The 16,075-nt window shown below is 39.1% G+C and overlaps 2 protein-coding genes across 6 annotated transcripts in view; both read left to right on the top strand.

Moving 5' to 3' along the window:
• On the top strand, positions 7–2,526 carry LOC107646157 (ethylene-responsive transcription factor RAP2-12). Of its 4 annotated transcripts, XM_016350355.2 has the most exons (3): positions 7–458; positions 1,125–2,015; positions 2,130–2,526. In XM_016350355.2, the coding sequence occupies exons 1-2, from the start codon at positions 179–181 to the stop codon at positions 1,973–1,975; spliced, it is 1,131 nt and encodes a 376-aa protein (XP_016205841.1). In that variant the 5' UTR covers positions 7–178; the 3' UTR covers positions 1,976–2,015; positions 2,130–2,526. The 4 variants fall into 4 exon arrangements, with proteins under 4 accessions (XP_016205841.1, XP_016205843.1, XP_016205842.1 ...); XM_016350357.2 differs by having other exon boundaries at positions 7–452; positions 1,125–2,526; XM_016350356.1 differs by having other exon boundaries at positions 7–455; positions 1,125–2,526.
• LOC107646156 (phosphoinositide phosphatase SAC2) overlaps positions 15,548–16,075 on the top strand; it is a 10,664-nt gene continuing 10,136 nt past the window's right edge. For both annotated transcript variants that reach the window (XM_016350352.2, XM_016350351.2), the window contains exon 1: positions 15,548–15,985. In XM_016350352.2, the coding sequence (XP_016205838.1) occupies positions 15,896–15,985 (90 nt within the window). In that variant the 5' untranslated portion in view covers positions 15,548–15,895. The remainder of the gene's footprint in view (positions 15,986–16,075) is intronic.

Here is a 16,075-nt window from a genome sequence, read left to right as displayed (position 1 = left end):
CCCTGAGATATTAATTGAGAAGGAAAAAGGGAGAAAAGAAAAGAAAAGCCTTCATTTTTGTCAAAGTATTCGTTCAACCAAAGGAAAAGCCATTGTTGTGAGCTCTGACCTGACCTGTGCTTCGTTCTAACAAAGTTTGAGCTTTTTGTCCTTCAAAATAATCTGATCGGCCAGTGAGATGTGTGGAGGTGCTATTATCTCCGACTTCATTCCGGCGGCGGCGGCGGTGACAGCTAGGTCTCGCCGGCTCACCGCGGAGTACCTGTGGCCTGACCTGAAGAAAGGCAGCTCAGGGAAGCGCGTGCCGAAGGCAGCGGTGATCGACCTCGACGATGATTTCGAGGCCGATTTCAGGGAATTCAAGGACGACTCCGACATCGACATTGACGACGATGAGGATGATGCCAAGCCCTTTGCTTTCGCCGCCGCCAAAGCTCCCAAGTCCATATCCCGTGGTGGTATCTCTCTCTAGATCTCTTTTCATAATTTTATCACTCTTCACTGATTTTGACTGATATTTTTTTCTTTGTTTTTTTTTTTCAATAACTTATTATTCTATTGAATTCATATTATTTTTAAAATTTCTGTCTAATAATTTTCTGATCTGTGTTCTTTTTTTTTTTTTAATTTCTGTGAAGTTGATAATTAGCGCCGGATTTATCTAGTTTTAGATCTGCGAGACAGATTTAGGGTTTTAACTTTAACTGATCTTGTGTTGTTTTCTGGAATAATCTCTTTATGGGTTTATAAAAATTGTGCGCACTAATTTTTCTGCTTTTCTGGTTGTTTTGACCATCATTTATACAAGAATCCGGGCTTTTTTCAACTGATTTTGAGTTTGGGGCTAACTTTATGAATCCTGTGGGAATGATTATTTTTGGTTGTATTGGTGTACAAATGATGCTCAATTTCATGATGCTATCCATCATAGCCTTTTTGCTTATGTAGTTATGTTGCTGATTTCCTTGTAACCCAGTGTCAACTTCTAGTTTAATGTCCTCAAATGGTTTCTGGGAATCATTAAGAAAATGATCATTTGGTTGTGTGTAATTATATAATTCTTTTACCTGTTTCTGAGTGTTGATTATCCTTAACCGACCCTTTTTATACTGATGGACCTCCAGCTGGAAAATCTGTGGCGGTCAAAGCACAATCTGAGAAGTCTGCAAAGAGAAAGAGGAAGAATCAGTATAGGGGAATCCGTCAGCGTCCTTGGGGGAAATGGGCAGCTGAGATCCGTGATCCAAGAAAGGGTGTTCGTGTCTGGCTAGGAACCTTCAGCACTGCTGAAGAGGCTGCCAGAGCTTATGATGCTGAAGCACGGAGGATTCGTGGCAAGAAAGCCAAGGTGAATTTCCCTGAAGAGGCACCACGCACTCCTCCGAAACGTGCCAGGCCAAATCTGAATGCTGTTCAGCCCAATCTGAGTCATAAATTCAGTGTTGGTAACAATATGGAGAACTATGGTCCTCTGGATGGGTTTGAACAGAAACCACTGGTTAACCAGACTGCTAACATGGACTCCATTCCTGAGGGTGGAAATGGTTTCACATCCCTTACCTCACCTGATGATGTGACCCTTTACTTCAGCTCGGATCAGGGGAGTAATACATTTGATTATTCAGATCTTCGCTGGGGTGAACAGGCCCCAAAGACTCCCGAGATCTCATCCATGCTTTCTGCTGCTCTGGAAGGGGAATCTCCTTTTGAGCAAGATGCTAACCAACAGAAAAATCTGCAGTCTATCTCACAGGATGTGGTACCTGTGAAAGATGATTCTTCAAAGACACTGTCTGAGGAGCTTGTGGATATTGAATCCGATTTGAAATTCTTTCAGATGCCTTTTCTTGAAGGGAGCTGGGATGATACTTCATTGGAATCTTTGCTAGCTGGAGACACCACTCAGAATGGTGAAAACCTGATGAACCTGTGGAGCTTTGATGACATTCCTTCCATGTCTGGTGGTGTGTTCTGAGCAGCTATTGGTCTCTCTGTTTTTGTAAATAAAGCTACAAGTTAGTAATTTTCATTTTCTTTCCGCAATTGTTGTTTTATTTTCGTTGCTATGTGCATCCCTGAATGCGTCTAAAAAATGAACAAGATGTTATTAGACATTGTGTTGCTTTCAGGAATGATTGTCCTCTTTGTTGAAGATGGAGTTAAAGCAAGACTGAGCTTTAACCATGTGTGAAGGTCATTCTCTTGTAGCTAAAGAAGTATGAGACAATATATGGTCATATAGGCTACTTTCGCCTTGTCAAGGAACTTGCGTTTTTGGGGATTTTCAATTTGATGTTCATAAGGGTGATTGTGTATTATCTGTGTCACTGTCTTGACTTGACTTGACTTTTAATTGTTAACCTATTGTTTTTTCAATTTTCCTTTTCCCTTTTGATTTGGGTTGGTTTTGGATTTGATCCATGTGGTATTTCTGGCTGTATGGATCTGTAACTTGTAACAATTCTTATCCGAGTCAGTTAAATAAATCATTGAAGAGGATATTAGTTCCTTTTCTTTGTCTGCCAATATCTAGAGGGAGTTCTCTATCTGGGCTGATAGATTTCGTTAGCTGCTGCTTGTGTGAATGGTGACACTGCACATGTTTTGGCCAACAATATGAACGAATAAAAACCATTACCACTAGCAGGTAGCAGCACATGAGGAGCTCTCTTCTTGTGATGGTTGCCTGTGTTGGATCATCAGTCAGTATTTTAACAAAAGCTCAGTTCGTCGATCACAAGCTTTTACTTTATGAAATTAATTAAGGATTTTTCCAAGAATATTACCAGTGGATTCTTTTTTTAATAGAAATTACACATTAAATATTAGTATTTTATTTTTTTTATGCATCTAATTCTAATGTAGTGGAAAGTGTAACTTCTTTCTTTTACCACTTTTAACTAATATCCTCAAATCAGTGCATCTTTCTTTGAATTTTCATCCATATCTTAACCTTATCTATATAATTCGATACGTGTTATGGGCTTATGGCTTAAAAGAAAAAATCTATTTGTATCATTCGTATGCTACATATCTATTTCTTTCGAGGATTTATCTAATATTGTGTTTTTAGAGCCTGTGAAATGTTATAAATTGAGAAAGGTTTTATAAAGAAACACATTTTAATTTTGAATATTGTTCCGAGGGTTACCTGAAGGGTTGTCTTTGGCTTGTAAGTGAGGTCCAAATCTTCAATGGAGTGAGTTTCGACTTGTCCTATATCCTGTACCTGTCGTCCGAGTTGTTTGTGAGAAGGTAGGGGATGGTACCTGCAAAGCATTCTAATGTCTAAGTCAGCAAGGGTTTTAGCAGGTCTAAATGTATTGGAATTTGAATGTACCTGAGTGTGTCAGGGTATTTATAGGAGAAGAGCCAATAACCACTGCTGAAGTAGTTCCACTTTTTATGGTGGATAACCGCTCATTTATTTTAGGGTTGTTGAGATCTCTCTTCTAGAAGTAGGTGAGAGATTCGGGAAAGTAGTTACTTTCGTGGGTAAGCATGAGCTGTCCGTTTTTGTCGAATCCGACCTCTATAGGAGATTAGGAGATCGGGTGAGTGTTAGAGGTCATCCTTGTAGTTCGGTCTTTCAACCTTATTGGACTTGGCTTATGTTTTGGGCCAGGGTATGAACAGTGTCTCTACTTGAGTCTGGCTTCTTCGCTGCGAGTTGGATTCAAGTATAGAGTGAGTCGGAGATGTTCAGGTTGGTATCTTCCTTCAAGTCAAAAAACCGACGTGATTTCGAAGTAAAAACCGACGTGATTTCGGGTTGCCAACCGTCGCGTCCGTTGGCTTTTTGCATTAACACGTGGGGGGCAGTTACATTGGTAACGGCACACTCTTTAAATGAGTAGCGTTTTTTACAGTTTTGCCCCTAGTGCCTTATAAATACTCCCCCCCTTTTTTCTCTTTCTTCTTTTTCGTCTTCCTCTATGAACTTTCTTCTCTCTTTCGTGCTTTCTTTGTCTTCCTCCAGCCCTTTCGTTTTCCAGCATTTGGTGCCTCAAGACGTTCGCTTCTCCTCTGTTGAAAACTCTCCTCCCTTCGTTATTTCCCAAAGAAAGGTTAGTTTCTTACTGCTATACTTTTATAGTGTTTTCACTATTTTTGTGATCTCTGCTTGATGGACTAGGTGTTTGTTGAGAGATTCTATATAGTTTTTATGTATCTTTATTTTTGTTTCAGTGTTTTATGTATTAGAGACCTTCGCTTTTCCTTCAAAAGATTATTTCTTTGTGGCTATGGGTTGCTCTTTTAAAGAAACTACCTCTGTTTCGAACTTGTTTGTAATGATTCTTTTTCTTTTTGTGTAATGTAGGTATACCATCCTATATGTCTCGTCCTTCTGTTTCCAAAATATCTTTGAGGGTTCCTGAGGATTTGTTGAGATGAGTAGATGTCTCAGTTCTTTGCGAAATTCCTTTAGTAGATAGTGTTTTTGTGGATGCGTTTCAAAAGCACCATAGGTTCTGTAGTTCTGGGGAGGACGAGGTGAAGTACGAGTTAGTTGCCCCTGACCTAGAGGACCGAGTCTGCTTTGACAGAGTTGTAGATTCTAAGTCCTCTTTCATTTTTATGTATGATTGTCTTTTCACCCGACTTGGGGTGACGTTTCCTTTTTCTGATTTTGAAACCGAAGTCCTTTTTTACTATAGAGTTGCTCCTTCCTAATTGCACCCAAATTCTTGGAGTTTCATGAAAATCTGCCAGCTTATCAGTCGCGAGCTTGGTTTTCCGATTTTTTTACAGATATTTTTCTTTCTGTTTCATCTTACCAAGCCTTTCAGCGCTACTTCTAATAAAAATAAGTAACAATGGGTTTCCTTCCGAGTCATTCAAGGTCGGAAAGTCTTTTCTATTTTTGACGAATCCTTCCATGATTTTAAGAATTTCTTTTTCAAAGTCCGAGCCGTAGAGGGTCACCATCCCTTGTTTCTAAACGAGAATAATGAGCCTCGCTTCCCACTATACTGGATAGAGGCAGCCTCTGTTGAAAAATATAATTTGGTGGATTTGGATGAAGTCGAAGAGGCTGTAGTCGAATTCTTCCGAGAGACTTGGGGATGGGCTCCAAACCTCGACACCAAAAAAATTCATCTCGGGACCCCGAGCTATGTCCGTACCGAGCTAAGTAGACTCCCCTTTTTTTAATTTTGTAGGTAATTATTTGTTTCTCCAACTTGTTTATTGATCTCCTTTCATTTCTTTTTGTAGAAAAAATGAAAAGTGGGTCTAAAGCATACCAGAAGATCCAGGAGGCAAAGAGAAACGCCCGTGCCCGAGCCACTCAACTGCAGGAGAGTAGCAAGTCAAATACATCCTCTCCGACTAAGTCTAATTCAGGGACGTCCTCAGAACAAGTCGGTAAACCCTCCTCTTCCTCCTCCTCTTTCACCTCCTTCTTTAGTTCTTACTCCTCTAGTCCCTCCCTTCTCGGAGCCGACCTCTAAAAAGAGGAACACTTCAGAATCCAGCGTCCTTAGTATTGATGACGCTGGATTTGATGGGGTGAAATTTTGCGAGAGGCACATTCTTCCCATAGTTTTATTGCTATGGATGATGCTGGAGTATGCTCTATCCTCCTTAAAGAGTTTGAGAAGGCTCCTCTAAATGCTACTCAGCATTCCTTGGAGGCCTTTCGGGATGAGGTGGCAACTCTTAGGGAGGCTGAGAAAGGGATGGAAGAGGAGAAAATAAGTTTGGAGGCCGAGCTCTTCAAAGCTCGGGATAGGGAGAGGGAGTCTGCTGCTTCCTATGCTTTGGCTGAGGGGTTACTAAAGAAGGCTCAAGAGAATCATACTAGGGTCTTCAGGGAGAATCTGGAGCTAAAGAGGCAAATGGAGCAGCTCAGGGGGAGTTATATAGATTTGGAGGAGTCGATTGCTGAAAGGGACAGAGGAGGTGTTTGAAGCGTTGAAGAATCAGGTTCGGGTTCTTGCTCCCGACCTTGACTTGTCTCCCCTTCACTCTGACAAAATTGTGGTTGAGGGGGAGATCGTCTTTCTTCCCCAGCCTCTTACTGACTCAGAGCTGAAAACTACTGGGCAATGTTGGGTTGAATCTCCTCCTCGAGAAGTTGCCACCTCCTCGGAAGTCCCTCCGAGTTCTTTGAGTCAGCCTGAGGTTGTGCCCTCTGAAGAGATTCTTCCGACCCCTCCGACTTCTGCTGCTGATCCAACCTCCTCTCCGGCTGATGACCAGAATCCTCTTATTGGCCGTTTAATATTTTTATTAAGGTCTTACTTGTGGGACCTTTTTTATGAACACTTTTATGTATATTTTGAATATTTCTTTGGTATGCTTGCTGTTGACTTTGATCCTTTTGGAAAGGATTTTTTAACAACTGTTATTTCGTTTATTTATCCTTTTTAATAGGATTTATCCTTTGCTCTTAAGTGGTTGTGGTTAATTTTGAAAGGTTTTTGAATTTCCCTTCAAAGATTTATTACGTTGGTCTTGATCGTACAGCGGTTATGGAGTTGATGAGGCTCTTTAATAGTATTTGATGGGGCTCTTTTGAGGCTCCTTAGCATTTTATCCTTTCTTTTTAGGATTTAATTAGGCTCGTCTTCGTAACATGGCTCATTTGTTACTGTTTATGAGGCTTTGACGTAACCCTTCATTAAGTATCTTGTATTTCTCAAGGTTTTTCTCTTCTGTTAGGCTCTTTGAGAGGCTTTCGTGAAAGCTTTTGGAAGCCCTTATCTTGGATTTTTCAAGGATTTTCCTTTTCCATTACTTATTGTGAGCGCTCAACTTAATTTTATTATTGAGTTGTTTTCATAAGTTAGGATATTTTTGCGATGCATTTTGTTTTGCTCGGGCGCTTACCAACTTATAAGTCGTTTACGTTCGAGTTTCATATGATTGTCTTTTATACCCTCTTTACACCGACTTGTAACTCGTCGCTTCATCTTGCCGACCACATAAGTCGGACAACGGATTTTCGCGTTTTTCAAGTTTAAGTCAATGCGTGTCGTAGAAATAATAATGGAATTGAAAAAGGAAATATTGTTTTATTAAAAAACCTATGTTACAAGAAATGCTTTTGCTACCAAGGGAGTTGAATTCTTGCCCCTAGCCTCCGCTTGATACCTCATTAAAACCCCCCTTCAAGAAAATCCTTCTCGGGAAAAAACCATGAAGTCGGGAAAAAGAGTACATCAGGGAATGGAATACGCTTCTAGCTATAATATCTCTTTAAGTTGCAAGCATGCCACGACCTGGGAAGCTCGGCTCCACTCAAGTCGGATACCTTGTAGTAACATTTTTCCAAGACTTCAGTTACCTTGAAAGGTCCTTTCCAGTTTGCGGCAAGCTTCCCTTCGCCTGACTTGTTTACTCCGATGTCATTTCGTATCAAGACTAAGTCGTTTGTGGTGAAGCTTCTTCGAATGAATTTTTTATTGTATCTACTTGCCATCCTTTGCTTTAACGCGGCTTTTCTTATCCGTGCTTGTTCTCGGACTTCTGGAAGCAGTTTGAGTTCTTCTTTTTGGGCTTGGGTGTTGCCGACTTCATCATAAAAACTCACCATTGGATTTTTATCATTGATCTCTACTGGGATCATGGCTTCTATTACATATGCAAGTCGGAAGGGTGTTTCTCTAGTTGTGGAGTGAGGTGTTGTTCTATAAACCCATAGGACTTGAGGGAGCTCTTCAACCCAAGCTCCCTTCGTATCCTGCAACCTCTTTTTTAACCCTGCCAATATAACTTTTTTGCCAGCTTCAGCCTGCCTATTAGCTTGAGGATACTCTACTGATGTAAATTGATGCTTAATCTTCATACTGGCTACCAAATTTCTGAATGTTGTGTTGGTAAACTGTGTACTATTATTTGTGGTAATGGAGTGAGGGACTCCAAATCGTGTAATAATATTCTTGTACAGGAATCTCCGACTTCTTTGAGCTGTGATAGTGGCCAATGGCTCTGCTTCTATCTACTTGGTGAAGTAATCCACTCCCACAATCAAGTATTTGACCTGTCCAGGAGTTTGGAGAAAGGGTCCGAGTAGGTCCAATTCTCATTTCACGAAAGGCCAAGGAGATGTTACACTAATGAGCTCTTCGGGGGAGCAGTGTGAAAGTTCGCATACATCTGACAGGGTTGACACTTTTTAACAAAGTTGGTGGCGTCCTTTTGTAAGGTCGTCCAAAAGAACCTAGCTCGGATCACCTTCCTGGCTAAAGACCTTGCTCCGAGGTGATTCCTACAAATGCTATTGTGCACTTCTTCCAGGACTTCCTCTATCTTAGAGGTAGGAACACACTTTAATAATGGTGTAGATACCCCTCTTTTATAAAGGACGTTTTGTACCAAAGTGTAGTTCTGTGCTTCCCTCTGAAGTTTCTTGGCTTCTTTCTGTTTCTCGGGAAGAATGTCAAATTTCAGGTATTCAACTAAAGGGGTCATCCATCCGAGGTTTAAGCCCGAAACAGGTAGAACGTCCAATTTGTTACCCGTCTTCGTAACTGAGGGCTCCTGAAGAGTCTCTTGTATCAAACTTCTGTTATTTCCTCTAGGCTTGATACTTGCTCACTTGGAGAGGGCATCGGCTCTGCTGTTGAGTTTCTGAGTTATGTGCCTGACCTCGGTCTAAAGAAATTGCCTAAGATGCTCAAGTGTTTTTTCTAAGTACCTTTTCATATTAGAATCCTTTTCCTGGTATTCTCCATTAATTTGAGAAGTTACTACTTGCGAGTCATTGAAGACTATTACCTTTGTCGCACCGATTTCTTTGGTGAGTTTCAAGCCTGCGATTAAGGCTTCATATTCGGCCTGGTTATTGGAAGCAGGGAATTCAAACTTCAGGGAGACCTCTATTTGAGTCCCCTCTTCACTCACTAAGATGATGCCAGCGCCGCTTTCAACTTTATTAGATGATCCATCTACATAAAGGCTCCAGGTCATAGAGGCTTCGCTGTTGTCGCTTGTGTATTCTACCGAGAAGTCGGTAAGGCATTGGGCTTTAATTGCTGTCCGAGTTTCGTATCTCAAGTCGAACTCAGATAGTTCTATAGCCTATTGAACCATTCAACCTGCAATGTCTGTTTTTTGAAGAATTTGATTCATGGGCTGGTTCATTCGGACTCGTATGGTGTGAGCTTGAAAATAAGGTCGGAGTCTCCTGGATGCCAGAATTAAGGCGTATGCAAATTTTTCTATTTTTTGATACCTCAACTCGGATCCTTGTAGGACTTTGCTGGTGAAATAAACTGGATGCTGTCCGACCTCATGTTCTCGAACTAGTACCGACGCTACTATTTTCTCAGCGACAGCTAGGTACATTACAAGGTCCTCTCCCGCTTTAGGCCGGGTAAGGACTAGTGGCTGACTTAAGAACTTTTTAAATTCTTGGAAAGCTTCTTCACACTCAGGGGTCCACTCAAATTGGCACCCTTTTCTTAGTAGAGAAAAAAGTGGCAAGGATCTCAAGGCTGATTCTGCCAGAAATATGGATAAAACTGCAAGTCATCCATTCAACTGTTGGACTTCTTTTATGCAGGTCGGACTCCTCATTTCTATGATTGCTTTACATTTGTTAGGGTTAGCCTCAATTTTTCTCTGTGTGAGCATAAATCCTAAACATTTTTCTGCCTCTACTGCAAATGTGCATTTTGCAGGATTTAATCTCATCACATGCCTTCTTATAGTATTGAAGACTTGGGAGAGGTCAGTCAGGAGGTTTGCCTCATCCTTGGTTTTTACCAACATATCGTCTACGTACACTTTCATTAAGCTTTCAAGGTGGGGTGCAAACATCTTGTTCATCAACCTTTGATATGTGGCACCTACATTTTTTAATCCAAATGGCATGAACACGTAACAGTAATTCACTCTGGGTGTGATGAAGGCTGTCTTTTCTTAATCCGACTTATACATCGGAATTTGATTGTATCCCGGATAGGCATCCATGAATGATAGATACTGGTATCTCGAGCTAGAGTCCACCAAAGCATTTATATTGGGAAGTAGGTAGGGGTCTTTTGGACATGCTTTGTTGAGGTCGGTGTAGTCAACACACATTCTCCACTTTCCGTTTTACTTTTTTACCAACACTACGTTCGCCAGTCATGTCGGATAGTTGACTTCCCTGATGAATCCGGCCTCTAACAAAGCTTGAACTTGCTCTTCGACCACTTGAGCTCATTCTAGTCCGAGCTTTCGTCTTCTTTGTTGGACAGGTCGAAACCCGGGATAGACCGCCAGCTTGTGTGTCATGAGTTCCAGGTCTATTTTGGGCATGTTGGCAGCCTTCTAAGCAAAGAGATCAGAATTCTCTTTTAGGAGTTTTATGAAATCGTTTTTTAGTTTCGTTCTCATATTGGCTCCTATGTTAGTGTCCTTTCCGACCTCTTCTGCAATCTGGACTAGCTCCGTCCTTTCTTCAGGCTGTGGATGTAGTTCTTCCTTCACTCGTACTCCTCCGAGTTCAATTGTATTGACTTCTTTGCCCTTGTTTCGTAAATTCAGGCTTTCATTGTAACATTTTCTCGTCAGCTTTTGGTCTCCCTTAACAGTGGTAATTCCCTCCTTTGTTCGAAACTTCATACAGAGGTGAGGAGTAGAGGCCACGACTCCCAACCGATTTAGAGTTGTTCTGTCGATTAGGGAATTGTTGGCTAAAGCTACATCCACAACAATGTAGTCCACACTTAGGGTTCTTGATCTCAGCCCTTTCCCAAAGGTGGTATGTAGGAAAATGAACCCTAAGAGTTTGATTGGAGTATCTCCTAGCCCGAAAAGAGTATCCGGGTAGGATTTCAGCTCTTTTTCTTCTAGCCCTAACTTGTCGAATGCCGGCTTGAAAAGTATGTCTGATGAGCTTTCTTGATCTACCAAGGTTCTGTGCAAGTGAGCATTGGCAAGGATCATGGTGATTACTATCGGGTCGTCGTGCCCGGGTACAATATCCTGTCCGTCTTCTCTAGTGAAGGAGATTGTCAGGAGGTCGGGTCCATCATTCCCGACTTGGTAGACTTCTTTTAAATGCCTCTTCCGAGATGACTTGGTCAGTCCTCCTCGGGCAAATTCTTCTACTATCATGTGGATATGTCGTTCCGAGGTCTGTCGGGGTTGACCTCTTCGTCCAGTATCTTCATCGTCTCTTTTCTTTTTTCTTGATTGTCCGATCTTTTTATGAGATATCTATCCAACCGACCTTTCCTAGCCAGTTTTTCTATCACAGTTTTTCTATCTCCGACCTCTTGTTTGACTTCGAGTAGGCTGGGTGCATGCTTAACCTTATCTTTCTGAATTGAAAATTGTGTAAGAAACTTGCGCGTAAGGTCGTCGAAGCTGGTAACCGACCTAGGGGATAGGCTATCAAACCACTTCATGGCTGCTTTGGTCAAGGTCCTCGGGAAGGCCTTGTAGCGAGTCACATCTGAGGCGTCGGCCAAGTACATCCGACTTTTGAAATTGCTGAGGTGATGCTTCAGGTCAGTTGTCCCGTCGTATAGATTCATGTCAGGGCTCTTATATCTTCCCGAGCTGTGCGGGAATCCTTGCTTCGAAGGTTAGATTCCAGCTTTGAGAGCTTCTCCTCCAGTTCTCTTCGCCGTCTGATCTCGTTCCTTAGGCTCCTCTCTGCTTCACGTTGTCTCTATAATTCCTACTCCAATTGCTCAAGTCGACCCTGATATCCATGTAGCAATCCTATGATGTCAGCGCTATGATGTTGTTCTTCCCCTTCAGGGAGACGAACCTCGGAGGGGATTCTCCTTTGGTATTGGTCGCCAGAAGGACCTTCACCATGTGGTTCCTACGTTCTTGGAGGAGGTATTGCTAGTGCTTGGTTGTTGTGGACCATGTCTTGGTATTCTTGATTTGGCTCAGACATTGTACATCCGTCTTCATACTGATCGTCCGCCATGTAGTGCTAAATCCCAGGTCCCTGGCAACGGTGCCAATGTTTCGAGGGTTACCTGAAACTGGGTTGCCTTTGGGCTTGTAAGTGAGGCCCGAATCTTCAATGGAGTGAGTTTCGACTTATCCCACGTCCTGTACCCATCGTCCGAGTTGTTTGTGAGAAGGTGGGGGTGGTACCTGCAAAGCACTCTAATGCCTAAGTCAGCAAGGGTTTTAGCAGGTTTAAGTGTATTGAAACTTGAATGTACCTCAATGTGTCAGGGTATTTATAGAAAATGAGCCAATAACCACCGCTGAAGTAGTTTCACTTCTTATCGTGGATAACCGCCCTTTCATCTTAGGGTTGTTGAGATCTCTCTTCTAGATGTGGGTGAGAGATTCGGGAAAGTAGTTACTTTCGTGGGTAAGCATGAGCTGTCCGTTTTCGTCGAATCTGACCTCTATAGGAGGTCGGATGAATGTTAGAGGCCATCCTTATAGTTGGGCCTTTCAACCTTATTGGGCTTGACTTATGTTTTGAGATAGGGTATGAACAAATATATATGCTATGTATTTATTAAAATAATACATTAAAATTTTTTACTACTAATAACTACTTTAAATCCTTCTTTAAAAAAAAAATAGATTTAGGTCTTTAGGATGTTACATGTTTCATATTTGAAAAATTCTCTGGTGCTGAGACATAGATTTTTCTGCATATGCCGATGAAACGTGTCACGCTAGAATGCGCTGTTGATGAGTGAACCGCTGCCCGGTAGCTGGAGCATGTACTTGGAGCGTTCTGATTGGGGTCCCGCGCTTCAGAAGAGATGTGACTTATGTTTGGTTAAAACATTCCATTAAGTAATACTAATAAATTTATGTTAACAAAGTAATTGTAATATTTATTTATAGCAATATGGACCTGGACACCAATATGACTAACTGGGCCATGGAAAGGAGGTTGGGCTAGGTAAAATATTTTTGTCTGTTTTGCATGAAGAAAAGATATGAATGAAATTGTTGAGAAAACTTGTTAAGAAGACTAGGCCTAGGCCTGAACATGGGAAAAATAACTCCAGACAAAAAATAAGGTTTACATAGTGTGAAGTAAGAAGTTAAGTTGAGTTTGCTAACCGATGCAGTTGGGACATTACGGCCCAGGATAATGAATACGTTTTGCATGAGGAATAGAGGAGAAATTAGGTTGCTGTTAGGGTACTCCCTTAGTGTCTGAAAATTTAAAACTCCATGAGATGTAAATTTAAAACGGAAATCTAAATAAAAATTTATTTTTAGTCTTTTTATTTACTTATTTAAAATAACGTAATTGTCTTATATTATGCACCGTTGTTTCTTGTTTTTCTGTCTTACTCATTTAACCAGTCATTATACATCACCTGATCTCTATTCAATGTTAATGGTAGGAATCGGCTCGACCAAAAAATTGGTGAAGTAGATTTCTAATCGATGCGATTCAATTTTTTATCCGGTTAAGAATAATATCCAGTCAAAATTAAAAATCGTTCAAAATTAGTAAAAATCGGTTCAAGCGAACTGTTGAAGATAGAGTTCTAAAATTTATTAACTTGTGGTTCAAACGTAAAACTTCTTTGTGCCCAAATGCTCTCGTTGCCACTGAACTATATCGTTCCTTATTATTTTAAATGCTAATGATTAATTATATAGTAAAAACGCATAATAATTCTTTTTAAATAGTATTTTAATTATGAAAAGATACTAAAATTTTATATACTTATTCATTAATAACCAGATTATAAATTGTTGATTAAAATCAATTGAAATTTGAGTTTGTTTAAAATATTAGTGAAAAAAATATCTATTCACGACATAAGCTAAATTTTTCTTAATTCTATTGGATTATTACCTTTTACGCTAGTAAAAATTGCTATGTCTAAAAATAGATATCAAACAAATATAACCGGACTAATACAATAATAGTAGAACATTTTTAAAGACATATTTTATTTTCCTGTAATAAGGTGGTCATCGCCATCAATAGCACTTTAATCCAAATTCGTTGTCAGCAATATTAGACCTGCATATCAACAAAGAATACTTAGTAGGATTTATAATTTAGGTTTTGGAAATAGAGTTTACAATATAGGATAATTAGTGAAATAAAATATGGAATGATACATATTTAACAGTTTTCTTTTTTAAATAGTTATGTAAACTTATACAATGTGTTAATTATCTTTTTTTCCCAACCTTTGTCGCCTCCAGACTCCAGAGTGAAAGGGAAATAGAAACTCATTATTACTCCTAATACAATATCCAATGCTATTATTACAAGTAGTGTCTGTTTCCAGCCCATGCAATTATTAATCTTATTATTTTAGAATTCTCAATTTCTTTCGAGACCTAAAAATCTATATCATTGATACACTTCCAAAAATGGGCCGCAACTTCACACTAACAGGGTCCAATAACATAATTACACTTATGTTTTGAGAATTAATCTAATTTTATTATCCTACAATTGCTGTAACTTCTGTTTTTGGACAGAATTTGTCTCCTGATAGTTTCCAAGATCTTACATGCATTTTTTCACATTTTGCCAGTATTTTTTTTCACATGCTGAAAAAATCTTTCATAAGCACCATTGCACTTTTCTTCATATTTTGGTTATTCGATGTTACTACTTCAATTCAACTCGGACAAATTAACTCAAAACATTTAATCCAATGAACATATTTTAATTTTCAAAGAACATTGCAATTAAGTATTAACATTCCAAAAAATAAAATAATGAGTAAACAAGAAGTTGAGGAAGTTACAGAAAAGAAATTAAATACACTAAGAAAAAGAAAAATGCATCCATGATTGATTAGACTTAGTTCTAATTGATTTTAAATTTTTGAAATCTTTTTAAAGAGATATTTTATCATTAAAAATAATATAGAAAAAATAAAAATATCTTTTTTAATTGAAAAGTTGATAATTTGTTTTAAATAAAAGAAGTTTTTATTTTTCAATAAAATTATATTTTTAGAAAATGTTTTTAACATATTATTTGCTTAAAGAAATATTGTGTAAAAATACTGTTTTAAAAAGTTGTATCAGATAACTTTTTATAATTACTAGTGCATAAATGATTATAGAGAGAAGAGAGAAGGGTAATTTACATAAATAAATTATTTGTCCATTAAATATACGTAATTGTATTGTTTTAAATTTGAAGACGCAAATACATTGTTTCATATATTTATAGAAATCGTTACTGCCAGTAGCGATTTACCTAAACACATAATCCCCTATGGCCAGCAAATGCTTGGCCTCACCCCAAATTAAAATTTTGAATGATACGTTGGAGAAATAGAGGCGGAGATCACGGAACTTTCAACAATCCCGATTCTTAGTATATAAAAAAATTTATAAAATATATAAAAATACATACATTTAGTATGAAAAAGAAACATTCCGATATTTAGTAGAAGAAACATCCTAATGTCTAATATAAGTATCATTCATATAGAGATTTTAGATTCACCCAAAGACATTTGACTAATTTTTGGCTGGTACCCTCTTGATTTCCTAACATTATTGTATTTAATTTAAACAATCTCTAACAACTCTGACTAAGTGGATCAAAATAAAATATACATTACTTATAGAACAAAACCAATTACTGTGTATTAATATATAGGTCTAATTAGTTGTTTTATAGATAAAATAAAAAAAAAGAAGTCTTTAATTTAATGACTTCAGAAAGTTCCTTTGCCGATTACTTTTTCCGGTGGCCGCCAAAGGCTAACCTGAGTTCTGTGTTATTGTTATTGTCATTGGGTCACTCAGCTGGATTAAGCATTCATTCATTATTCGAAAACACCTGCTACTGATCCTTCTTTCTTGTCTCTCCTTTTTTCTCTCTCTTTTTTATGTGTACTGGAACTAGAAGAGTCTCTGTTGATTCATGTGACACAAACAAGCTTGTTCAACTTCAATAATTCAATTTGAATTGTTGGTAATAAAACATTATATTTTGGAGGGGCTGGATTCTCCAGGGTGGAAGGTGATGGAGAACCATCGTCAACATCAGCAGAAGCTGAGTGATGGCGGTGAAGTACGGTATATGCAAAAATTCAGGCTCTACGAAACCTATTCGGTATGCATTCATCATCCTTACCTTTACTTTCTTCTCCTGTATCATGTTTTCGTTCCTTTTCTTCTTTGCATTGTGTGATAATCATCATGC

The sequence above is a fragment of the Arachis ipaensis genome, chromosome B06 (assembly GCF_000816755.2).
Source record: "Arachis ipaensis cultivar K30076 chromosome B06, Araip1.1, whole genome shotgun sequence".
NCBI lineage: Eukaryota > Viridiplantae > Streptophyta > Magnoliopsida > Fabales > Fabaceae > Arachis > Arachis ipaensis.
The sequence above is the reverse complement of the archived record's forward strand: the minus strand, read 5'-3'. Positions and strand labels throughout refer to the sequence as shown.